The following is a 24581-nucleotide window of genomic DNA, read 5'->3' on the forward strand; positions in this document are numbered from 1 at the left end:
CTTTTCCACACATGTCTTCAACTCCTTAAATCACCGCCATGTACTTGCCTTGCTTTCACTGGCAAATTCCAGGAAGCCTGGAAAAGCCATGGACCCACAGTCAAATTCCAACGGCCATGTTAATATTGATGCAGTGGTAGGGAAACTTTTGGAAAAAATTCTGACAGACAGAATGAAGCTCCACTTGGAGAGGCAAGAATTAATCAAGGATAGTCAGCGTAGCTCTGTCAGGGGAGATCATGTCTAACAAATTTGATTGAATTTTTCGAGGAGGTGCCTGGCTGTGTAGATGAGGGTAGCGCAGTTGATGTAATCCACATGGACATCAGTAAGGTTTTTGACAAGGTCTCATATGGGAGACTGGTCAAGATGGTAAGAGCACATGGGATCCAGGGCAATTTGGCAAAATGGATCCAAAATTGGCTTAGTGGCAGAAGGCAGAGGGTGATGGTCGATAGTTGTTTTAGTGACTGGAAGCCAGTGTCCAGTGGCATACTGCAGAGTTTGGTGTTGAGTCCTTTGCTGTTTGTAGTGTACATTAATGATTTAGACATAAACGTAGGAGGTATGATCAGTAAGTTCGCAGATGGCACAAAAATTGGTGGTGTGGTAAATAGCAAGACTACACAATGATATAGACAGGATGGTAAGATTAGCAGAATAGTGGAAAATGGTATTTAATCCTGAAAAGTGAGGTGATGCATTTTGGGAGGACTAACAAGACAAGGGAGTACACGCTGAATGTTTGGACCCTATCAAGTACAGAGGAACAAAGGGACCTTGGTGTGCATGCCCATAGGTCCTTGAAGGCAGCGGCACAGGTAGATAAGGTGGTTAAGAAAGCATATGGGATATTTGCTTTTATTAGATGAGGCATTGAATAAAAGAGCAGGGAGGTTATGATGGAGCTGTATAAAGCATCAGTTAGGACATTTCTGGAGCACTGTGTGCAGTTCTGGTTGCCACACTACAGGAAGGATGTGATTGCACTGGAGAGGGTGCAGAGAAGATTCACCTGGGCTGGTGCGTTTCAGCTATGAAGAGAGACTAGATAGGCTGGGGCTGTTTTCCTTAGAGCAGAGAAGGCTGAGGGGCAATCTGATTGAGGTGTACAAAATTATGAGGGGCACAGATAGGGTAGATAGGAAGAAACAATTCCCCTTAGTGGAGGGGTCAATAACCAGGGGCAACAGAGTTAAGGGCCAGGAGGTTTTGAGGGGATTGGAGGAAAACATTTTTCAACAAGATGGTGGGGCTATCTGGAACTCACTGCCTGAAAGGAATCCTCACAACGTTTTAGTAGTATTTAGATGAACACTTGAAATGTCATAGCATACAAGGTCACAGGCAAGTGTTGGAAAATGGGAATGTTTGTGGATGGGGCTTGATGACTGGCATGGACATGACTGGCCGAAGGGCCTCTTTCAGTGCTGTAAAACTCTGACTCTATGATGCAATTAACCGATTAGCATATTGAAATTCACAACACACTTCTTGAGGGGGTTGCTCTCAAACAGCTTAATGCACTGCAGTTAAATGCAGAAGTCAGAGTGTTGAAGTCAGCTTCCCAACATACTTTAAATCTCCCATTTTAAACCCCAAACCCCCATCACAAATCAGCATTCTAGGGGTTACCATTGATCCGAAGCTGAACTGGACCAGCCATATAAATACTGTGGCTACAAGAGCTGATCAGAGACTGGGAATTCTGCAGCAACTAACTCACCTCCTGACTCCCCAAAGTTGGTTCACCAACTATAAGGTAGTCAGGGGTATGATGGAATACTCTCCACTTGCCTGGATAAGTGCAGCTCTGACAACGCTCAAGCAGCTCAACACAATCCAGGACAAAGAAGCCCATTTGATCAACATCCCACCCACAAACATTCACTTCCTCCTTCACCAGTGCACAATGGCAGAAATGTGTACCATCTACAAGATGCACTGCAGCAATTCATCAAGGCTCCTTTGACAGTACCTTACAAACCCACAACCTCTACCAGCTAGAAGGACAAGGACCACAGATGCATAGGGAGATCACCACCTGCAAGTTTCCCTCAAAGCCACACACCATCTTGACTTGAATGAAAATAAAAGCAAAATATTGCGGATGCTGGAAATCCGAAACAAACAGAAAATGCTGGAAAAACTGTGGAGAGAAGGACAGAGTTAACGTCGAGTCCATATGACTCTTCTTCTTTGACTTGAAAGATATTGCTGTCCCTTCACACTTGTTGGATCAAAATCCTGGAACCCTTTTTAAATTCATTTACATGGTGTGGGCGTCACTGGCTAGACCAGCATTTATTGTCCATTCTTAATTGCCCTTGAGGTGGTGTTGATGAATTGTCTTCTTGAACTGCTGCAGCCCCTGTGGTGTAGGTACGTTCACAGTGCTGTTAGGGAGGAAGTTCTAGGATTTTGATCAAGCGAGAGTGAAGGAATGGCAATATATTTCCAAGTCAGGATGGTGAGTGGCTTGGCAGGGAACTTCCAGGTGGTGGGGTTCCATCACACACCTGACTTGTGCTTGTACATGGTGGAGATGCTTTGGGGAGTCAGGAGCTGAAGTTACTCGCCAGAGGATTCCTAGCCTTGGACCTGCTCTTGGAGCCACGCAGAATATATGTACCTAGTCAAGTTCAATTTCTGATCAACGGATGTTGATAATGGGGTATTCAGCGATGGTAATGCCATTGAATGACATGGGGAGATGGCTAGATTCTCTCTTGTTGGAGATGGTAATTGTCTGGCACTTGTGTGACATGAATGTTGCTTGCCACTTGTGAGCCCAAACCTGGATATTGTCCAGCTGTTTGTGTTTGGACAGAGACTGCCTCAGTTTCTGACAAGTCACAAATGGTGCTAAATATCGTGAAATCATCAGCTAAAACTGCCACTTCTGACCTTATGATCAAAGGAAGGTCATTGATGAAGCACCTGAAGGTGGTTGTGTGGGTATACTTGCTGAGATGGACTGCAGCAGCTCAAAGCAGCGGCTCACCATGACATTCTCAAGGGCAATCAGGAATGGACAATAAATGCTGGCCTCACCAGCAACATCCCATGAAACAATTAAAAAATCCTCACAATCCTACACATTAAAATTGCCCCCAATTGTTTCCACAGATGAGTTCTGAATTTATTCCCCGCTTCAAGTGCAGGTGGTTTTTTTCTGGTTCTTAAGTTCTAAACAAAGTGAAGCAGTTTGTCATGGTCTACCTTAGGGGGAGGCGGTGGCAAAGTGGTATTATCACTGGACTAGTAACCCAGAGACCCAGGTTCAAATCCCACCACGGCAGAATTCAATCAATACAATCTGGCATTAAAAGTCTAATGATGACCATTAAACCATTATCAATTGCCGTAAAAACCCATCTGGTTCACTAATATCCTTTAGGGGAGGAAATCTGCCGTCCTTACTTGGGCTAACTCCATATCCACAGCGATATAGTTGAATCCAAATGCCTTCCGAAATGGCCGGGCAAGCCACTGAGTTGTATCAAACTACTACAGAAAACTGGATAAGGAGCGAACAGATGGACCATGTGGCATCGAACGAGGCACCGGAAACAACAACAGCAAACTCGGCCCTGTCAAGTCTGCAAAGTCCTACTTACTAACATTTGGGGATGTTATTGGGAGAGCTGTCTCACAGAATAGTCCGACATAGTCATACATGGAATCATGCCCCAGATGATGTCCCAGGCATCACCATCACTGGGTATGTCCTGTCTCACCAGCACGACAATCCCAGCAGAGGTAACGGCACAGTGGTATACAGTCAGGGGGGAGTTCCCCTGGGAGTCCTCAACATCGAATCCAGACACCATGTATCTCAGAGGATCAGGTCAAACATGCGCAAGGAAATTTCCTGTGAGTATTTTTTTATTCATTCAAGGGATGTGGGCTTTGCTGGCTAGGCGAGCATTTATTACCCATCCTGAATTGCCAGTGAGAAGCTGCCTTCTTGAACTGCTGCAGTCCATGTGGTGTAGGTACACCCACAGTGTGGTTAGGGAGTGAGTTCCAGGGTTTTGACCCAGCCACAGTGGAGGAATGGTGATATATTCCCAAGTCAGGATAGTGAGTGGCTTGGAGGGGAACTTTCATGCTACCCTTGCTCGGCTAGATGATTGTGGTCGTGGGTTTGGTGAGCTTCTGCAGTGCATCTTGTAGATGGTACACACTGCTGCTACTGTGCGTTGGTGGTGGAGGGGGTGAATGTTTCTGGACGAGGTTCCAATCGAGCAGGCTGCTTTGCCCTGGATGGTGTCAAGCTTTTTGAATGTTGTTGGAGATGCACACATCCAGGCAAGTAGAGAGAACTCCATCACAGTCCTGACTTGTGTTTGTAGATTGTGGACAACCTTTGGGGAGTCAGGTGAGTTACTCACTGCAGGATGCCTAGCCTCTGACCTGCTCTTGTAGCCACAGTATTTATATGGCTAATCCAGTTCAGTTTCTGGTCAATGGTAACCCCCAGGATATCGATAGTGGGGGATTCAGCGTTACTAATGCCACTGAATGTCAAGGGGTGATTACCACGTACCAACCGTTCCACCCCTCCCCCTCAGCTGATGAATCTGTACTCCTCAATGTTGAACACCACTTGGAGGAAGCATTGAGGATGGCAAGGATGCAGGATGTACTCTGGGTGGGGTACTTCAATGTACATCACCAGGAGCAGCTCCGGAGCACCACTACAGACAGAACTGGCCGAGTCCTAAAAGACATAGCTACTAGACTAGGTCTCCTGCACACAGCGAGGGAACCAAGGGGGGGAAAAAAACCATACTTGACCTCATCCTCACTAACCTGCCTGCCACAGATTAATTTTCCCATGACAGTAGGAAAGACCATTGCACAATCCTTGTGAAGACGAAGTCCTGTCCTCACAATGAGGATACCCTCCACTGTGTTGTGTGACATTACAACCGTGCTAAACAGGATAGATTCTGATCAGATCTTGCAACTCAAAACTGGGCATCCATGAGGCACTTTGGGCCATCAGCAGCAGAAGAACTGTACTCTGCCACAATCTGTAACCTCATGGCCCGGTTTATCCCTCACTCTACCATCACCACTAAACCAGGAGAGCAACGTTGGTTCAATGAACAGTGCAAGAGGGCATGCCAGAAGGCATAAGTAAAAATGAGGTGTCAACCTGGTGAAGCTACAACACAGGAATACTTGCATAAGCAGCAAGCAATAGACAAAACTAAGTGATTTTACAGCCAATGAATTAGATCAAAGCTCTGCAAACCTGCCACATCCAGTCATGAATGGTGATGGACAATTAAACAACGCCCTGGGGCAGGCGGCTCTGCAAATATCCCATCATCAATGATGGGGGAGTCCAGCACATCAGTGCAAAATATAAGGCTAAAGCATTAGTTGCAATCTTCAGCCAGAAGTGCTAAGTGAATGATCCATCTTGGCCTCCTCCTGAGGTTCCCCAGCATCACAGAAGCCAGTCTTCAGCCAGTTCTATTAACTCTATGTGATATCACGAATTAGCAGAAGGCACTAGATTCTAAAAAAGCTACAGGCCCTGACAATATTCCAGCAATAATATTGAAGACTTGTGCTCCAGAACTTGCCACACCCCTAGCCAAGTTGCTCCAGTACAGCAGCAACACTGACATCTACCTGGTAATGTGGAAAATTGCCCAGTTATGTACTGTACACAAAAAGGAGGACAAACCCAAGCCTGCCAATTGCCACCTCATCAGTCTACTCTCCATATCAGTAAAATGATGGAAGGGGTCATCAACACTGCTGTCAAACAGCACTTGCTTAGCAATAATCTGCTCACCGACACTCAGTTTGGGTTCCATCAGGGTCACTCTGTTTCTGACCTCATTACAACCATGGTTCAAACATGGACAAGAGCTGAACTTCAGATATAAGGTGAGAATGACAGCCCTCGACATCAAGGCAGCATTTGCTTCAAGACATCAAGGAGCCCTAGCCAAACTGGAGTCAATAGTGGGGGTTGCTAGAGGTCAATGATCTTAGTTCCAGGACTTCACTGTGGGAAGTCAAAAGTGGGGATGTTCACTGATGATTGCACAATGTTCAGTACCATTCGCAACTCCTCAGAAACTGAAGCTGTCCATGTCCAAGTGCAGAAAGACCTGGGCAATATCCAGCCTTGGGCTCAGGTGGCAAGTAACATTCACGCCACACAAGTTCCAGGCAGTGACCATCCCTAATATGAGAAAATATAACCATTGCCCCTCAACATTCAATGACATTACTAATGCTGAATCCCCCCTATCAACATTCTGGGGGTTACCATTGACCAGAAACTGAACTGGACTAGCCATATAAATACTGTGGCTACAAGAGCAGGTCAGAGGCTAGGAATCCTGCATCGAGTAACTCACCTGACTCCCCATACCTGTCGACAATCTACAAGGCACAAGTCAGGAATGCGATGGAATACTCTCCACTTGCCTGGATGGATGCAACTCCAACTCAATCCCATCCAGGGCAAAGCAGCCCACTTGACTGGTGCCCCATCCACAAACATTCATTTCCTCCTCCACAGACGCACAGTGGCAGCAGTGTGTACAGATACAATATGGACTGCAGGAATTCACCATGGCTCCTTTGATAGCACTTTCTAAACCCACAACCGCTACCATCTTGATGGACAAGGGCAGCAGACACATGGGAACACCATCGCCTGAAGTTCTCCTCCAAGCCACTCACTATCCTGACTTGGAGATTTATTGTTGTTCCTTCACTGTCAGTCCTAAATACACTGTGGGTGTACCTACACCACATGGACTGCAGCAGTTCAAGGAGGCAGCTTACCACCACCTTCTGAAGGGCAATTATGAATGGGCAATAAATGCTGGCCTAGCCAGCCACATCCAAATCTCACGAATGAATAAAAATACTTATCTAGTGCCTACAGAATCCTAGAAAAGCAAACAAAATCAGTCATGAACCTTTAAAGTATGATGCACTGACCACAAGCTTCAATTCATTCACTGTAGGTGCATATATATTTAGTGTTCGGCTTGTTCACTTGTAGAATGCAACAGTTTTCCAAAATAGCTATTATTCATCAAACACAGGTCCATTACCCCAACAAATCAGATGTGCTTGCAGTACACTTTAGCACACTACACAATTTAACAATTGCCCATAGCTCTGTACCATTCACTCATTTGTTGAATATTCCCAACATCTGCATCAAAGTCATTCATGAAGCTAGTGAAGAACGATCCTAACACCAAGACATGTGGAACACCAGACACTGGTCTCCAAACGAATCCAAATTCAATAACAACTTTGTGCCTAAGGGATTCAATTAATCTTTAATCCACCTTAGATTACTTGTAAATTCCAAATGATTTTATTCTGTAAACTTGTGAGATGCCTTATAAAAGGCTTCCTCAAAGTTGAGTTAACAATGTCTATTGGATTGCTTTCATCAAATAACTTAGCATTGACGATACCTCTTTTTCCAGAAACTATGTTGCGTGCCCCTGTTGATGCTTTGTTTATCTAAGTAGTGCCTTATGATACCTTCAAGCATTTTGCCTACTACTGAAGTGAAACTAAGGGGGCCTGTAATTACCCGGCTTTGCTATTCGCACTGTTGTACTAAGTTAATCCTGCCTGTAGACTTGTCCCCAGCCTAACTGTGAACTCATCTAATTTTTCCCCTCATCTCTCCTTGCCCTCTCCAAGCTCACCTCCTCTACAAGATCCATCTCGTGGTCCATGATCCAATTCCCAGTAAATCCCTAATCATCCAAATTTCCTTCCCACCTCTCATTTTAATGTGTATTGTCAATCATTACCAACAACCAAGAACAACTTGTATTTATATAGCCCTTTTAATATAGTGATCAGCCCCAAGGCACTTCACAGGAGTACTGTCAAATAAAATTTGACACCATGCTGCATGAGGGGGGTATTTAGGGTCAGTTGATCAAAGATTGGTTTTAGGGTGTCTGAACGGAGGAAAAATAGGTGGAGGCGTTTAGGAATTCCACAGCATAAGGTTTTGGGAGTTGAAGGCGAGACTGTGGAGGAGTGATTAAATTAAGGATGGTCAAGAGGCCAGAATGGAGAAACACAGATATATATGGGCTGTAGGAGGTTACAGAAATAGGGAGGGGCAATATTATGAAGGGATTCAAAAGTGCAGAAGCAAATTTTAAGAGAGATATTGCTTAACCAGCAGCCATTGTAGGTCAGCAAGCATATGGTTCATGGGTGAATGGGATTTGTTGAGAGTAAGGACATGGACAGCAGAGTTTGAAGACCACAGGTTTAGGAAGGTTTGGAAAGCAGCCAGGATTGTGATGAAACAGTCAAGTCTAGGGCTAACAAAGGCATTGATGAGGGTTTCAACAAGCGAGCTGAGGCAGGGACGGAATCGGGTGACGTAACAGAAACGGAAATAAGCCGACTTTGTGTTACAGTGAATATGTGGCTGGAAGCTCATCTGGGGGTCAAATATGATAATGTGTGATTTGCTGATAAGAGCCACATAACCACCACAAAGAACTAGATAGGGCAAGTGGTGGAAAGTACCTCTCAGTGATTATACCATCATATCAAATAGTGCTTTCACAGTGGACTTTGACAGATATATTTTGACTGGCTATTGGAATGTTTTATATACGACTGTGTGTTGTAATCAACCTGAAATTCTATTTCTACTAGTTGATTATTTAAAAATTTGAATTAGATGTTACAGGTATAACAAAAATATAATGCAACCATTGAGAGATAAGCATACAAAAACTTGCAAACCTTTGTAACTGCAAATAAAGCTAGCAAAATTTATCACTGCAAAACTACGATGAATACTTTTCCAACATGCAACTTCAATTTAGAAACAAAAAGATTTTGGCTGAAATGTGAACCAAGATCCTCTGCAGTTACTTACCAGAAAAGTAAAAACTCTTGAGCTCTGCGCGTCGGATTTCCTTCCTTTGAACAGTTTTTCTTTTGTCTTCTGCAGTATTGTCTCCTGTTTTCAAGGAACTTTTAAAATTATCCATAACCCTTTCATGGTCAAAAGAAGGTAGTGGAGTTACATTGATGTTTTCTTCAGAAACACCTTGACCAACTTGTATTTTGTGTAATGGTTTATCAGCCTTGCAACCTGAAGGTTCCTCTTCCTTCTGTTTCAGTTGCTTTGTTTTTTTCTTCAGCCTTAAAATAAAAGACTTTTATGAATATTTGTTAAAAAGTCAAGCATAACATAGATATACAGAAATTATATCAATTATGAAAGCTATGCACGTGAAGGCCAAACTGATTTTGAATAAGAAATCGGCATTACCTGGGAACATCCCTTCATATAGTTGCCTAACAAAAATTTAATCAATCTCACATTTGAAACTGGCCTACATTCAATATTTTCTTAGGTTCTAGATTTCATCTACCTTTTGCATGAAATAATGTTTGCTGACATCATCCCTAAATGGCCTAGCTCTAATTTTCAGTTTATGCCCCCTTATTCTGAACTTAGCCCACTGGGAGAAATAGTTTCCCTTTACCAACCTTATCAAATTCTTTAACAATCTGAAACGCCTCAATTATATCATCCCTTAATTTTCTATACTTGAAGGAATACAAGCCCAGTCTATGCAACCCATTCTCAGAATTTAACCCTTTTAGCCCCAGTATCACTCTGGTGAACCTGTGTTTCACCTCTTCCAGGGTCAATATATCCTTCCTCAGGTGCAGTGCCAGAGCTGAACACAATACTCAGATATGATCTAACCAGAACTTGATTTTTATACAATTGCAGCACAACTACGAACCCTTTGTATTCCAGTACTCTTGAAGTCCAACATTTCATTACCCGTTTGAATTGTTTTTGTACCCGTCCACTAGGTTTTGGTGATTTCTGTAATGGACTTCTAAATCTCTGGTCCTCCACAGTTCCTAGCTCTTCATTTAGAAAAGAATCTGATCCATCTTTCTTCAGTCCAAAGAGAATGACATTGCACTTCCCCACCTTGAACTCCCATCAAAATAGTTTTGCCCCCCACTTCACTTATCAATCAATGTCTCTTTGTAACTTTCTGCTCCCAAAAATACTAATTGCTATGTCACCTTAACTTGGTATCAATAAAATTAGGCATAAAGATCTATTTCTCCATCCAAGTCATTAATAAATAAGGGAAAGCTGAGGGCCCACTACAGTTCCCAGGGGACATCACTAGTCACATCCTGCCAGTTGGAGTATTCTTCTTTGTCCAACTGCTTAATCAGGACATCAGGAGAATCCCACTGCTCTTCTTCAAATAGTGCTACAGAATCTTTTACGTCAACCTGAATACACAACACACAATGCAATTTAATGTCTCATGTGGAAGACAGCATCTCCAACAATATAGTACTCCCACAGTCAAAAAATATCAACCTAGGTAGTATGGGCATGTCCTTAAGTAGGAGCTTGACTCTGACTCAGAGACTACCCCTGGCAAACAAACATTTTTTTACATTTGTTCATGGGATATGGGCATCACTGGCTAGGCCAGCATTTATTGCCCATTCCTAATTGCTCTTGTTTGGGGGTATTTTAAGAATCAACCACATTGCTGTGGGTGTGGAGTCACATGTAGGCCAGACCAGGTAAGAACGGCAGATTTCCTTCCCTAAATGGCATTAGTGAACCAAGATGGGTTTTTATGACAATCGGTGATGTTTTCAGGGCCGTCATCAGACTTTTAATTCCAGATTTTTATTGAATTCAAATTTCACCATCTGCTATGGTGGGATTCAAATCCAGGTCCCCAAAGCATTACCCTGGTCTCTACTAGTCAACAATAATACCACTAAGCCACCGCCTTCCCCTAATATTAAAGTGCAACCTTACTCTCCACAACAGTAACCTAAGCTAAGATAACATGGTCTACTTTTGATAAATTCTTCCTTGACAAAACATTCAGCTAAATGACATTTCTGCAAACAAGTCCTGAATAACAGTATAGTCTTCAATGGATTTAAACTTAAAAACTACTCCTGATTCTAATTTGGACTGCATGTTCAGTTCCTCCACAAGTTGCTGACTCTTGCCCCTGTCACAATGGGTCATTCAACTTGGAACTTACACCTTCAGCTGTAATAATCAAGGTCACCTTACTAAAGGGACGTGCTGTCACTGAGTATCAGTTCCCATCTTAAACATACTTGGTGCAGTTTTCTTTCTCAAACTGTTTCTGAGGCATATAAAAACTCAGGATTTCACCCATGCTAAAAACTTTTCAACACTTAATACCCATCATTCCTCCAGTAAGCAACACAAATCGTTAAAAGAGTTCACCTATTCAAAATAGATTTAAGACACGTACTCCATTTCATACATGCCACATAAAGCGAAATCTACAGTATTTTAGTTTGAAGCTGGAGATTTTGGCTTAGGCATGAATCAAAAAACTAGAACTATGTATGCAATTACTGACATTTCAGTGCCTCTTCTTCTATATCAGAGACAAAAGCCATCCAAGTGCCACTTTGCAATGTCTGGTAAATTCAGACTGCTCTGTAAAGCATAAGTGTCCTATGTGTAATGAGAGCGACAGCAAATATTAAATATTATATGATTGTTGGCTGTGATAAACGGAAGAGTTAGTTAGTCTACTACAGGATGAGTTTCAATTAGCTGAATCTGGCTAGTTAGCAATTCAGTTTTCCAAAAGTTTTCCAGATTGAACTGACTTAAAATTGACATGTTTAACAACCTGCAGGCCGAAATCCAGAAATTTCATTTCACTCTTGCTCTTGACAGTGCCAAACTTGAGTAAAGTGAGTGATATTAGGGTTTACATAAACCTCCATCTCCGAGCAGTACTCCTCCTCCACCAATCAGGATTTATTTCAGGTATCTTCAACACTTTTAGTTCAAATCTGAAGAAGACAGGAATATATCTTCTCCTGCTACCATTCTCTCTTACCCCATTCCACACACCTCTACCACAACAAAAGGAGCAAAAAACATAAGAGTAAGGGATGAGAGGGAGAAGGGAGAAAGACAAATAATTGCTAGTTAGTTGAGGTCATAAAGGACAAAGGACAGGACAACAGGATAATTGAAAGGCAGCAACCCTTTGAAAAACACGGGACAGAGTTTACGAATTGGACATTTGACAAAGAGTAACAGCTGATCTGTGCTTATTGGGAATAGGCTGCACACAGTTATTTTGATGAAAACATTTAGTGCGTTTTTGCAAAAAGGCATTTGCCTGAAATAGGAAATCATAAAATGAATCATAGAATGGTTATAGCACAGCAGGAAGCCATCTGAATTGTGGTGTCTGAGCTGGCCCTCTGAAGAAGCAATTCACCTAGTGTCACTCCCCTGCCTTTTCCCCATAACCCTGTAATTCTTTTTCAGATAACGATCCAATTCCCATTTGAAAGTCTCAACTGAACTTGCTTCCACCACATTCTAGGTCCTAACCGCATGCAGCATGAAAATGTTTTTTTCCTCATATCTCCAATGCTTCTTTTGCAAATTATCTTAAATCTGTGTCCTATGGTTCTCAATCCTTCCACCATTGGGAACTTTTTTCCCTATATATCTTTGTCCAGATCCCTCATGATTTTGAGTAACTATCAAATCTCCTCTCAACCTTTTCTTCCCCATAGAGGACAATCCCAACTTCTCCAATCTTTCTACATAACTGAGGTTTTTCATCCTTGGAATGATTCTCATGAATCTTTTCTGAGTCCTCTCGAATACCTTCACATCCTCCCTAAAGTGTGGTGCACAGAACTGGAAGCAATACTCCAGTTGAGGCAGAACCAGGTGTTTACTACAGCTTTAACATAACCTTCTTTTTGCCTCTACTTATAAAGCCCAGGATGCCATATGTTCTATCAAGCGTTCTCTCAACCTGTCCTGCCACCTTCAATGATTATGCACATATACACCCAGATGCCTCTGCGCCTATATCTCCTTTAAACTTGTAAACTTTATTTCATATTCTCTCTCTGCTCAGGGATACATAATGACAGAAGCTAGGAAGTGAAGGAAGGTGCCATGTGACAAAGCTGAAATCCTAAATCGAAAGTTGTTTTGGATTTTTAAAGAATTATATACCTGACTGTTGAAGAGGTGCCGAGAGCTCAAAAGGTAGTAACATCATCAAGTCTGGCTCCTATTTCAGTCAGCAGTTTTTTGGTGGACAGGTTACTGGAAGGTTACTCAGTGTCAGAGAGAAGCTGTCACTCTCCCTCCCGCCCAACAATCCTGTTTGCTGGAAATTGCAAGGCCTAAGAGCTTAAAAATGCAACTAGATTGGGAATTAACATGATATTCCATTATGATTCTTTTTCAAAACTGATTTAATTATTGATTTCCCATTCAGCAATTGTGATACACAGCCCTGCTTGACTGCTTCAAAAGGATTCAAATCCCTGTCTTACACCCTCTGCAATCAACAGCAGAACTGACCTGTCCCACATCTACATGGTTCATTATCAGCCAACACAAGTGCATGGGCGGAATTTTACAGTCCCACTGAAGTCAATGGACTTTTGAACGGCTTGCTACATTTTATGGCCCCACCCCTACCACAATGGGGCCGTAAAATTCTGCCCTATTACAAGCCAGCCAAGATATTGCTCTAATTTCTCTCATGAAGCCCTGCCGTAGCGGTTTAGTGTCAAAGAATTACAGGTTTGAAACCCTAACACACTTGGCATTATGTGCTGTTGGTGAGCAATTACCTAACATTCACTTTTAGATTGAGCACCACTGTTTCTGGTGCCTGTTAGGTTTAATTGAATGGTGGCCCAAAAGTTGGCTTATTTCTGGATATTTTATTTTAAATTACATTGTGTATTTTCACTTTTCGGCATGTATGAAATTTCAACACATGCTCACAAGAGGAGCCACAATATATTACGTGAAAAGTTCAATAAGAGAGAGTCAAAACTGGCTCCACCTAAATGGAATTATCTGCAAAAAAAAAAAGCACAGGTGTCAAGTAAATGAGGGGAATAAAAGGGATAGGAGTAATTTGTCAAACAAAAATATATTTGTTGGCTTTGTGCTACAACCTTAACAAGCCCGTGCAGCTAAAATTCACAAGAATGGTTCCAGGGATGAGGAACTTTAATTACGGAGCTAGGTTAGAAAAGTCGGGAATTTTTTTCCCTTGGAGAAGAGAAGGCTAAGAGGAGATTTGATAGAGGTGTTCAAAATCATGAGGGGTCAGGACAGAGTAGAAAAACTTCCCACTATTGGAAAGAACAAGAATGAGGGGGCACAGATTTAAAGTAACTGGCAAAAGAAGCAAAAAGCGACTCAAGGAAAAATATTTTCACACAGCGAGTGGTTAATATCTGGAATGCACTGTGTGGGACTGTGGTGAAGGCAGGTTCAATCAAGGCATTGAAAAGGGGATTAGACTGTTATCTGAAGAGGGATATGTACAGGATTACAGGGAGAAGATGGGGAAATGGCACGAGGTGAATTGCTCAGAGAGCTGGCACAGACATGATGGCTGAATGGCCTCCTACTGCACTGTAACAGCTGTGATTCTGTAAAGCATTGATGTATACCAGGAGGATCCCAGCAGATTGGAAAACCACTAATGTGATGCCCCCATTCATGAAGGGAGGGAGGGAGACAAAAAGCAGGAAATTATAAGCCAGTCAGCCTAACATCTGTAGTTGGGAAAATCTAGAATCCATTATTAAGGAAGTATTAGCAGGACATTTAGAAAAGCTTACCACAATCAAACAGAGTCAACACGGTTTTGTGAAAGGGAAACCATGTTTGACAAATTTTCTAGCATTCTTGAGGATATAACAAGTAGAGTTGATAAAGGGAAACCGGTAGACGTAGTGTATTTGGATTTCCAGAAGGCATTTGATAAGGTGCCACATAAAAAGCTATTGCACGTGATAGGAGCTCACGGTATTGGGGGTAATGCATTAGCATGGATTGAGGATCGGCTAACACACATAAGACAGAGTCGGGATTAACGGACCTTTTTCAGGTTGGAAAGATGTAACTAGTGGAGTGCCACAAGATCAGTCCTGGGGCCTCAATTATTTACTATCTATATTAATGACTTGGAGCAGGGTGTAGAGTGTAATGTATCCAAATTTGCTGATGATACAAAAATAGGGAGGGCATGTTGTGATGAGGACATAGGAATCTGCAAGGGGATATAGATAGGTTGAGTGAGTGGGCAAAAACTTGGCAGGTGGAGTTTAATGTAGGAAAGTGTGAAGTCATGCACTTTGGTAGGAAGAATCAAAAGGCAGACTATTATTTAAATGGACAGAGGCTCCAAAAAACTGCAGCACAGAGGGATCTTGGTGTTCTTGTGCATGAAACACAAAAAGTTAGCATGCAGGTGCAGCAAATAATTAAGGCGGCAAATGGAATTTTGGCCTGTACTGCTAGGGGGTTAGAGTTTAAAAATAGGGAACTGTTGTTACTACTGTACAGGGCATTGGTGAGGCTGCACCTGGAGTACTGTGTACAGTTTTGGTCCCCGTATTAAAGAAAGGATATACTGACATTGGAGGCAGATCAAAAAAGATTCATTAGGCTGAATCCTGGGATGAAGGGGTTGACTTATCAAGGGTGGCTAAACAGGTTGGGCCTTTATTCATTAGAGTTTAGAAGAATGAGGGGTGATCTTATTGAAAATAACAAGATTCTGGGGAGGCTTGACAGGGTAGATGTTGAGATGATGTTTTCACTAGTGGGGGATCTCAAACTAAAGGACATAGTTACAGAATTAGGGGATGTTCATTTAAAACTGAGATGCAAAGGAATTTCTTCTCTCAGAGGTTAGTGAATGTATGGAATTCTGTACCTGAGAAAGTTGTGGGGGCTAAATTATTGAAAATATTTAAAGAGGAGGTAGATAGATTTTTGAAATATTGGGGAATTGTGGGCTAATGAGGAGCTGGCATGAAAGAGGAGTTGAGGCCTGGGGCAGATCAACCATGATCTTATTGAATGGCGGGACAGGCTTGAGGAGGCCAAATGGCCTCCTGCTCCCATTTCTTATGTTCTTACTTAATCACATTCAATACGTCCCCAAACAGTCAGAGAAATAGAAGAGCAGATATGTAGGCAAATTTCAGGGAAATAATAAGGTAGTAGTAGTGGGGGATTTCAACTTCCCCAACATTAACTGGGTTAGTCATAGTGCGATAGGTTAAGAGGGAACGGACTTCTTAAAATGCATCCAGGAGAGCTTTTTAAGCCAGTACGTAGAAGGTCCAAGAAGATAGGGGGCGATGCTGGACTTAATTTTAGGAAATGAAGCCAGGCTAGAGGTAGAGGTATCAGTGGGGGAACATTCTGCAGATAGTGATCATAACTCCATTAGGTTCAAGGTTATTATGGAAAAGGACAAGGATGAGCCAGAAATCAGAGTTCTAAATTGGGGGAAGGCCGATTTTAATAAGATCAGATACAATTTGGCCAGAGCGGACTGGGAGCAGCTACTTTTAGGTAAATCTGCATCACAGCAGTGGGACTCATTCAAGAAGGAAATAGAGAATGTACAGGACCAACATATTCCAGTAAAGATAAAGGGTAGGACCAACAAATCCAGGGAACCCTAGATGTCGAGGGATATACAGGATTAGATAAAGAGAAAAAGGGAGGCTTACGGCAGATTCTGAGGGCTCAAAACAGCAGAAGCCCTAGAGAAGTATGGAATGTGCAGGGGGGACCTTAAAAAGGAAATTAGGAGAGGAAAAAGGGGGGCATGAAAAACATTGGCAGGTAAAATAAAGGAAAATCCAAAGTTATTTTGCAAGTACATTAAAAGTAAAAGGATAACTAGGGAAAGAATAGGACCATAGTGGTAATCTGTATGTGGAGCTGGAAGACATAGGTAGGGTTCTAAATGAATATTTTGTGTTGGTGTTCACAAGTGGGTGGGATGACGTGGGTATGGAAATCAGGCAGAAGGACTGTGATATAATTTAAGAAATTAGCATAAAAAGGGAGGAGGTTCTAAGTGGTCTGGCAGGCTTAAAAGTAGATAAATCTCCAGGCCAGAATGAAATGTATCACAGGCTGTTGAGTGAGGCAAGGGAGGTGGTAGCAGGGGCGCTGGCAATAATTTTCAATACCACTTTGGCCACAGGAGAAGGTGCCGGAGGACTGGAGGACAGCCAGTGTGGTACCATTATTCAAGAAGGGAGGAAGGGATAAACCAGGGAATTACAGGCCAGTCAATCTAATCTCAGTGGTGGGGAACCTATTGGAAGCAATTCTGAGGGACAGAATTAATCTACATTTGGAGAGGCAGGGATTAATCAAGGACAGTCAGCATGGTTTTGTTAAGGGGAGGTCATGTCTGACCAATTTGATTGAATTTTTCTAAGAGGTGACCAGGTGTGTAGATGCATTTAACGTAGTCTACTTGAACTTCAGCAAGGCTTTTGATAAGATCCCACATAGGATACTGATGACGAAGTTAAGAGCCCATGGTCATTCTCGCATTGGCAGGCTGTGACCAGTGGGGTACCACAAGGATCAGTACTTAGGCCCCAGCTATTCACAATATATATCAATGCTATGGATGTGGGGACCAAAAGTAATATTTCCATGTGTGCTGGTGACACAAAGCTAGGCGGGAATGTATGTTATGAACGAGATGTAAAGCAGAGACAGGTGGATTTGGACAGACTTAGTGAGTGGGCAAGAACATGGCAGATGGAATACAATGTGGAAAGATGTGAGGTTATCTGCTTTGGTAAAAGGAACAGATGTGCAGAGTATTGCCTAAATGGTAAGAGATTAGAAAGTGTAGATGTGCAAAGGGACCTGGGTGTCCTTGTACATATCACTGAAAGCCAACACACAGGTGCAATAGGCAATTAGAAAGGCTGATGGAATGATATCACAAGAGGATTTGAGTACAGGAGTAGTGAAGTCTTGTTTCAATCATATAGAAGCTTGATTAAATCGCACCTTGAGTAGTACATGCAGTTTTGGCTGGCCTTGTTGAGTTTTTAGATCAATGGTAATCTCCGTGATGTTATCAGTAGGGACCTGGTAATGGTAATGCCATGGAATATCATGAGGTGATGGTTAGACTCACTCTTGTTGGAGATGGCCACTGTCAGTCACACGTCTTACTTGACACTCATCAGCCCAGGGCTGAATATTGTCCAGGTGTTGGTGCATGATAGCATGGATTATTTTATCATCTTAAGAACTGCAAACTGAGCAGAACACTGCGAACTGTTAACAAACAGCCCTGCTTCTGCCTTTATGATGGAGGCAAGGTCATTGATGAAGCAGCTGAAGGCAGTTGAGAATGGAGCTTTATAGTATGAAGCTCCTGCAGTAACGGTCTGGGATTGAAATAATTGGCCTCTAACAAACAAGTGTTTTTGTGGAAACACAATGTAGTGACCCTACAGAGCTGGAATTAAGATCTTATCCCCATTCTGCGCCAAGGCTCTAATGAGATCTGGGGCTGAATAATCCTGGTAGAACACAAACTGAGCTTTAGTAAGATACTAAGTGACTAAGTACTACTTCATAGCAATATCACTTTCCTGATGTTTGGGAGTAGACTGAAAGTGCAGTAACCACCAGGTGGGATTTATGCTATTTTTTTGTGGACAAGACACAATTGGGCAAATTTTCCACATTGACAGGTATAGGTAATGTTACAGATGTACTAGAATTGTTTAACTAAGGACATGGCTCATTCATTCCGGAGCTCAGGTTTTCAGAACTCCATTGTCATGCCATAAGTTCTGTATTACCAAATGTCCTTGAATATTGCTGAAGAAAATAGACATGTGTAAGCTTTCCACCTTGCACTCATCAGGACACTCAAGAATACCAATATAAAGGGAAAACAGCAATTTAGACTGCATGTTAAGAGTGTGCTGATTGGTTGGCAAGTGGCATTGCCATGGAGAATGCACCAGTGATGTGACTGACAGTTAACTGCCAAGCATTGTTTGAAATTTAAACCAGACAGCTTGGCCCTGATTGGTCAAGGCATTGCCCTGAGGAAGGAGTTAGCAAATGGCTGTCACTTATTTTGTTTAGCGTAATGAAACAAGCATAATGTATGTACATGTTCTGTCTGTAAAGAACAGGGTCCTATGTATGAAAAAATGTAGCTTCCAGCACACACAAAAGCGCAGCACTGCAAGCCTGACTGACAATCTTAAATTGGTTGTCAGTGTAACTCTTAGCGCACTGAGGATTATTTAGCAAATGTTGTCCAATCACGGAATCACATCTAATACTGGAAACTGTGTTTTGAGTTTTGCAAGCATGGGCTGGTTGGGTATGGTCTGTACACTGCCCATTGCGAACAGCAGCTGGGACATGCTGTTTTTTATGATCTGCCAGTCTTTGGGACAGATGGCCTACATACATCACACTTGCACTGTAAGTCATATACCACGTTACTCATTTGTGAGATAGTCAGACATCTTTTTGGCTTGATGGCAGCATCCTGTTAGTGACGAATACCACTCGTGTTGATACTGCATAGGAAATCGTTACATGCAGCTTCAGGTTTAAATATAGCAAACTTGTCATGTGCACGAGGGGTTGGAGGTTAGGTGTCACTCCATCGAAGACATGTTTCTCATGGAACCCAACAAAGGTGTTTGCGAAAACCGGGGCTAAAGGGAACCCATGGCAACACCATCTATTTGGGCATACATGGTATTATTAAATCTGAACTCAACTGAGTGTGTTGCCGAGTTCATAAGTTCAATGAATATTGATTCACGCAATGATGGCAGGTCTAGATCGCTATGATATAGTGCTACAGCACAAATATCTCTGGCTTCCTTAAGTAGAACATGGGTGAATAGGCTAGCAATGTCAAATGAGCACATGGACACAGCATTGCTATTAATATGCAAGTCTTGTATGGCCTTCACAAATATGAAGACGACCTTCACTGTGTGAGTGGAAAACTTGGACAAAACTGGTTGTAACAATTTGCCCAACCATTTGGCCATTCATTTTGCGCAGAGCCGGTCATAGATAAGATGGGCCGTAGAAGGACATCATTTGTGTGCGTCTTGGGCCGCCCATACACAGGCGGACGTAGCAAGCAGTGAGGATGAACCCTGTCGTATATTTCACGCGGTAGCTCTTACACAAGTCCAGCAAGCATTTTATTAGCTTACATTCGAACAAGACTGTCTGGTCATGTTGAGCAACAGATCCAATTCAGACTCCTATTATGCAGCAGCGAGTGGTACTTGCCATCTACCTATCACACAAATGATAACATGGCATATGAATTTCAGTGCCAGTGTGATGCTAGGTATGTAGGCTGGATGTCCCAAAGACTGGCAAATCGTATAAAATAACATGGCCCAGCCGCTGTTCGGAACGGGCAGGGTACAGACCATACCCAACCAGCCCGTGCTTGCAAAACTCAAAACAGTGTCCAACATTAGGTGTGATTCTGCGATTGAACAACATTTGCTAAATAATCCTCGGTGTGCTAAAAATCGCATTGACAACCAATTTAAAATAGCCAGTTAGACTCACAGCGTGGTGCATGCATGTACTAGGAGCCTCATATTAATACACAGGGCCCTGTTCTTACAGACAGAAAGAACATGTACAAACATTGCGCCTGTTTCAGCTAAACAAAATAAGTGACAGCCATTCACTGACTCATTCCTAAGGGCAATGCTTTGACCAATCAGGTTCAAGCTGCCTGGTTTAAATTTCAAACAATGCTTAGCAGTTAATTGTCGGTCACCATCAATGGTACATTTGCCATGGCAATGCCACTTGCCAACCAATCAGCACTCTTCACATACGGTACAAATTGCTGTTTTCCACTAATACTGGTATTCTTGAGTGTACTGAAGAGTGCAAGATGATAAGCTTAGACATGTCTCTTTTTTCAGCAATACACAAGAACATTGATGGAGTTTATAACCTTTCCTGTATCTATAGCAGCAGCAGTCAAATTCAGGTTTTTTTTTCAATTATTAAAAGGAAACATGATATGGTTAAGCGTGGTTCAATAAAAAAATCTTACTATATTTAATTCTCATATGGCAGTGCAAGACACTCAAGAAACTAGTTATCATAGCAATGACTTGAGGCAACAAAAGCCATACGAAATACAGCTAAACCATATTGTTGAAGCCTACAAGTTGTGGCCGGTCAGGAATTTACATAATTGAAGCAAATCAAGAGTAGTTTGATATACGGAAAGTGAGTGCTTGTAACCATAGCTGATTATGTGGTCACACCACATAAACAATGAATTCTAATGTTCCATAATGCTTCAAATTTAAACAGACATAGCTCAAAAATGGGCACAACCGGACACTAAATATTCCTGGACAGAAGATGTTCAGAAAAGAGGGAGAGGGGGCCGGGAAAGGGTGGGGGAGCGGATGACACTGTTAAGGGGCCTATTACATTGCTGGAAAGATAATGTCCTGGAGGGATTGAAGATAGATTGTGTTTCGTTAGAGTTAAGAATCTGTTGGGGTACCATTACACTACTAGGTACATTCCATAGCCCGCCAACCAGTGGGAAAGATGTGGCAGGTCAAATTTGCAGGAAATTACGTAGAGCTGCAAGAACTATATAGTGGTGATATGGAGGATGTTAATTATGCTAATATAGATTGGAATTGTAATGGCATAGAGGGCAGAAAAGGGAAGAGTTTCTGATATGTATTCCAAGAAATTTTCATGAGAAGTACATTTCCTCATTAACAAGGAAGGACGCATTGCTGGATCTGGTTCTGGTGAATGAGTTGGGTCAAGTGGATAAAGTGTCAGTGGAGGAAGATTTAGGTTACAGTGATCAGGGTTTAGATTAAATATGGAAAAGGGAAAGGACAAAGAGTAAAAATACTTACAGAAAGGACAATTTCAGCGAGCTGAGAACGGACTTGCTCCGGGCAAATTAAAATCAAAGAATGGCAGGCAAAATTGTAACTAAACAATGTGCTGCCTTCAACTTAATGGTTTAGCTAATGTCAAGGAACATTCACTCGAAGGAGAAAAGCAGGGCAACCAAAGCCAAAGTCACCTGAATAACAAAGGAGATAGAATAAGATGACAGAGGCAAAGCATGCGTATGACAAGTGTCAGGTAGATAACATAAGTGAGAATCAGTCTGAACACTGAATGATAAGAGGGGGAGTGAGAAAGGAAACGAGAGAATGAGAAGAGATTGGCAGCAAACATTAAAGGAAATCCGAAAGTCCTCTACAGCCATATAAATACTAAACAGGCAGTAATGCAGGGGTGGGGCTGCAGAGTGGGGGCTGAAAAAAGGAAACCCCTATATATGGAAGCAAAAGGCAAGGCTGACATAGCGAATGAACACTTTGTTTTTAATCATTTGCACATGAAATTTAATGCAGAGAAGAGTGAAGTGATACATTTTGGTATGAAGAACGAGAGAACATATGAAATAAAGGTTCTAAGTGGATGCGGGAACAGAGACACCTGGAGATATAGATGCACAAATAGTTCAAGGTGTCCGGGCAGACTGACAAAAAGGCATACGCAATACTGAAAAAAGAACAGAAAATGCTGGAAATACTCAGTAGGTCAGGCAGCATCAATGGAGAAAGAAGCATTAATATTTCAGGTTAAGGATTTAAGTATAGGAATAAAGATATCCTACTGCAATTATATAGAGCCTCCATCCCTCTATGGTAAGCATATAGAACTAATTCCTGGGATGGAGGGATTGTCATATGAGGAAAGGTTAAATAGATTGGGCCTTTAGTCTCTGAAGTTTAGAAGAATGAGGTGATCTCATTCAAACATACAAAAGTCTTATATGGCTTAACAGGGTAGATGCAGGAAGGATGTTTTCCCTGGCTGGGGGGGCTAGAACCCAGGGACACAGTCTCAGAATAAGGGTAGGTCATTTAGTCTTGAGATGAGGAGGAATCTCTGCACTCAGAAGGTGGTGAAGCTTTGGAATTCTCTGGCCCCAGAGGGATGTGGAGGTTCAGTCACTGACTATGTTCAAGACCAAGATCAAAAGATTTCTACATATTAAAACATCAAGCGATACAGGAAAGTGCAGGAAAATGGTGTTGAAGTAAGTCAACCATGATCTCACTGAATGGCGGAGTGGGGTCAAAAGGGCTGAATGGCCTACTCGTGCTATTTTTCATGTTCATACGTTTTCATGATTTTTTCATCAGAAAAGCAGCTTTCAGAAGGAAGTGGGTAAGCAGCTAAAGGGAAAAATATTGCAGAGCTATGGGAAAAGAGCCTCCAAGCGGGACTAGCTAAAATGCTCTTGCAGAGTCGGCATGGATATGACTGGTTGGCTGACCTCCGTCTGCGCTGTAATCATTCTATAATTCTATTTCTTCCCTGTTGAACAGCAGAATGCAGGAATAACAGATCATCGTGACATTCTGGGAAAGGGGAATCCTCCCACACCACACAATCTCATTTTTACCCAGATGTATTCCTTTTCTCTTTATCAACGATCTGTATTGACTTTTGTCCTAATAACTTCCCTGAAAGAGCTTAGCAACTGAATGTGACCCATATTTTAATAAGGGCAATTAAAAAGGTGAGACAAAGCTGTCAACCTAACGAGAAATTTAAAACTTTTTGAAATAATAGTTCTACACAGCTAAATATACTGAAAGAGTTTTCAGATGGTATCTTAGTATAAAAATTTAAGACAAACCCTGTAAAGCTTTACATGTAGTAACAACAATGGTAAAAATTCCCTTTCGAAATATATAAGACGACCACAGCTGAACTACTGAATTACAAATTAGTTACCAAACAGCACTGAGGAAAAATAATTGGATTTACAAACATCTCAAACACAGAAGGAACTAGATCTACTGAAACGTATGCATTGACTGCACATGTTGGTGAATATTACTACAATTCAACTGCACAACCTACTCCTTTCAAGCTCACGCAGATCGGTTAACCAATGTGTCAAATCTACTATGAATACTATAATAAAAAGATGTCATTTAATGTACGTTATTATAATCTACATCAGACATTTAACTAGTTCCCTTAATTACAAATGTAAACACCCAAGAGGTGAATCACAGAACAGTAGAAATCTTAAGAGATATGGCTGCCTTAGCATCCCTTGATTTGTGTCTGCTACTAGACTGATCCAAACTATTTAGGTATAAATTCAGTAACAATTATGCATTGGTGCAATTAAGAATTAGTACTGAGTCTAAACATTTCATAATTTCATAAGCATTTCAAATTATTTATTTAAAGATTGAAATGGGTAATGGAAAAACAGAATAAAAATAATTAGGTAATAGTCACCATTGTTGCACAGCTGTATGATGGGCCAGTGACTTACACAAACATAAAACCTACAGCAATGACTGCAAAACAGTTGATAGGATAGTGGCACAGGTGATTTTACATAATCCTGGCTCCCTGTCCAGATATTCTACAACACTTCTTTTCCCCAAACCTTAGTTTTTCCACCAACTTTCAGCAAACTTACCAGTGCAGATTTAGTGAGAGGCTGCAGAGTGAGACGTATGGGGACGTCATATGAAGCAGCCTGAAAAGTCAAAAAAAAAATTTAAACTAAAGCTTTTTCATCCACAAATTG

The 24581-nt window shown here is 41.9% G+C and overlaps 1 protein-coding gene across 4 annotated transcripts in view; it reads right to left on the bottom strand.

Moving 5' to 3' along the window:
- The window catches only part of LOC121278056 (nuclear receptor coactivator 7-like), a 116379-nt gene that overhangs the window by 50555 nt on the left and 41243 nt on the right, over positions 1-24581 (bottom strand). For 3 of the 4 annotated variants that reach the window (XM_041188099.1, XM_041188097.1, XM_041188096.1), the window contains exons 3-4: positions 24471-24530; positions 8921-9189 (exon numbers count right to left, since the gene is read on the bottom strand). In XM_041188099.1, the coding sequence (XP_041044033.1) occupies positions 8921-9189; positions 24471-24530 (329 nt within the window). The remainder of the gene's footprint in view (positions 1-8920; positions 9190-24470; positions 24531-24581) is intronic. The other variant, XM_041188098.1, reaches the window with a different exon arrangement.

The sequence above is a fragment of the Carcharodon carcharias genome, chromosome 5 (genome assembly GCF_017639515.1).
Source record: "Carcharodon carcharias isolate sCarCar2 chromosome 5, sCarCar2.pri, whole genome shotgun sequence".
NCBI lineage: Eukaryota > Metazoa > Chordata > Chondrichthyes > Lamniformes > Lamnidae > Carcharodon > Carcharodon carcharias.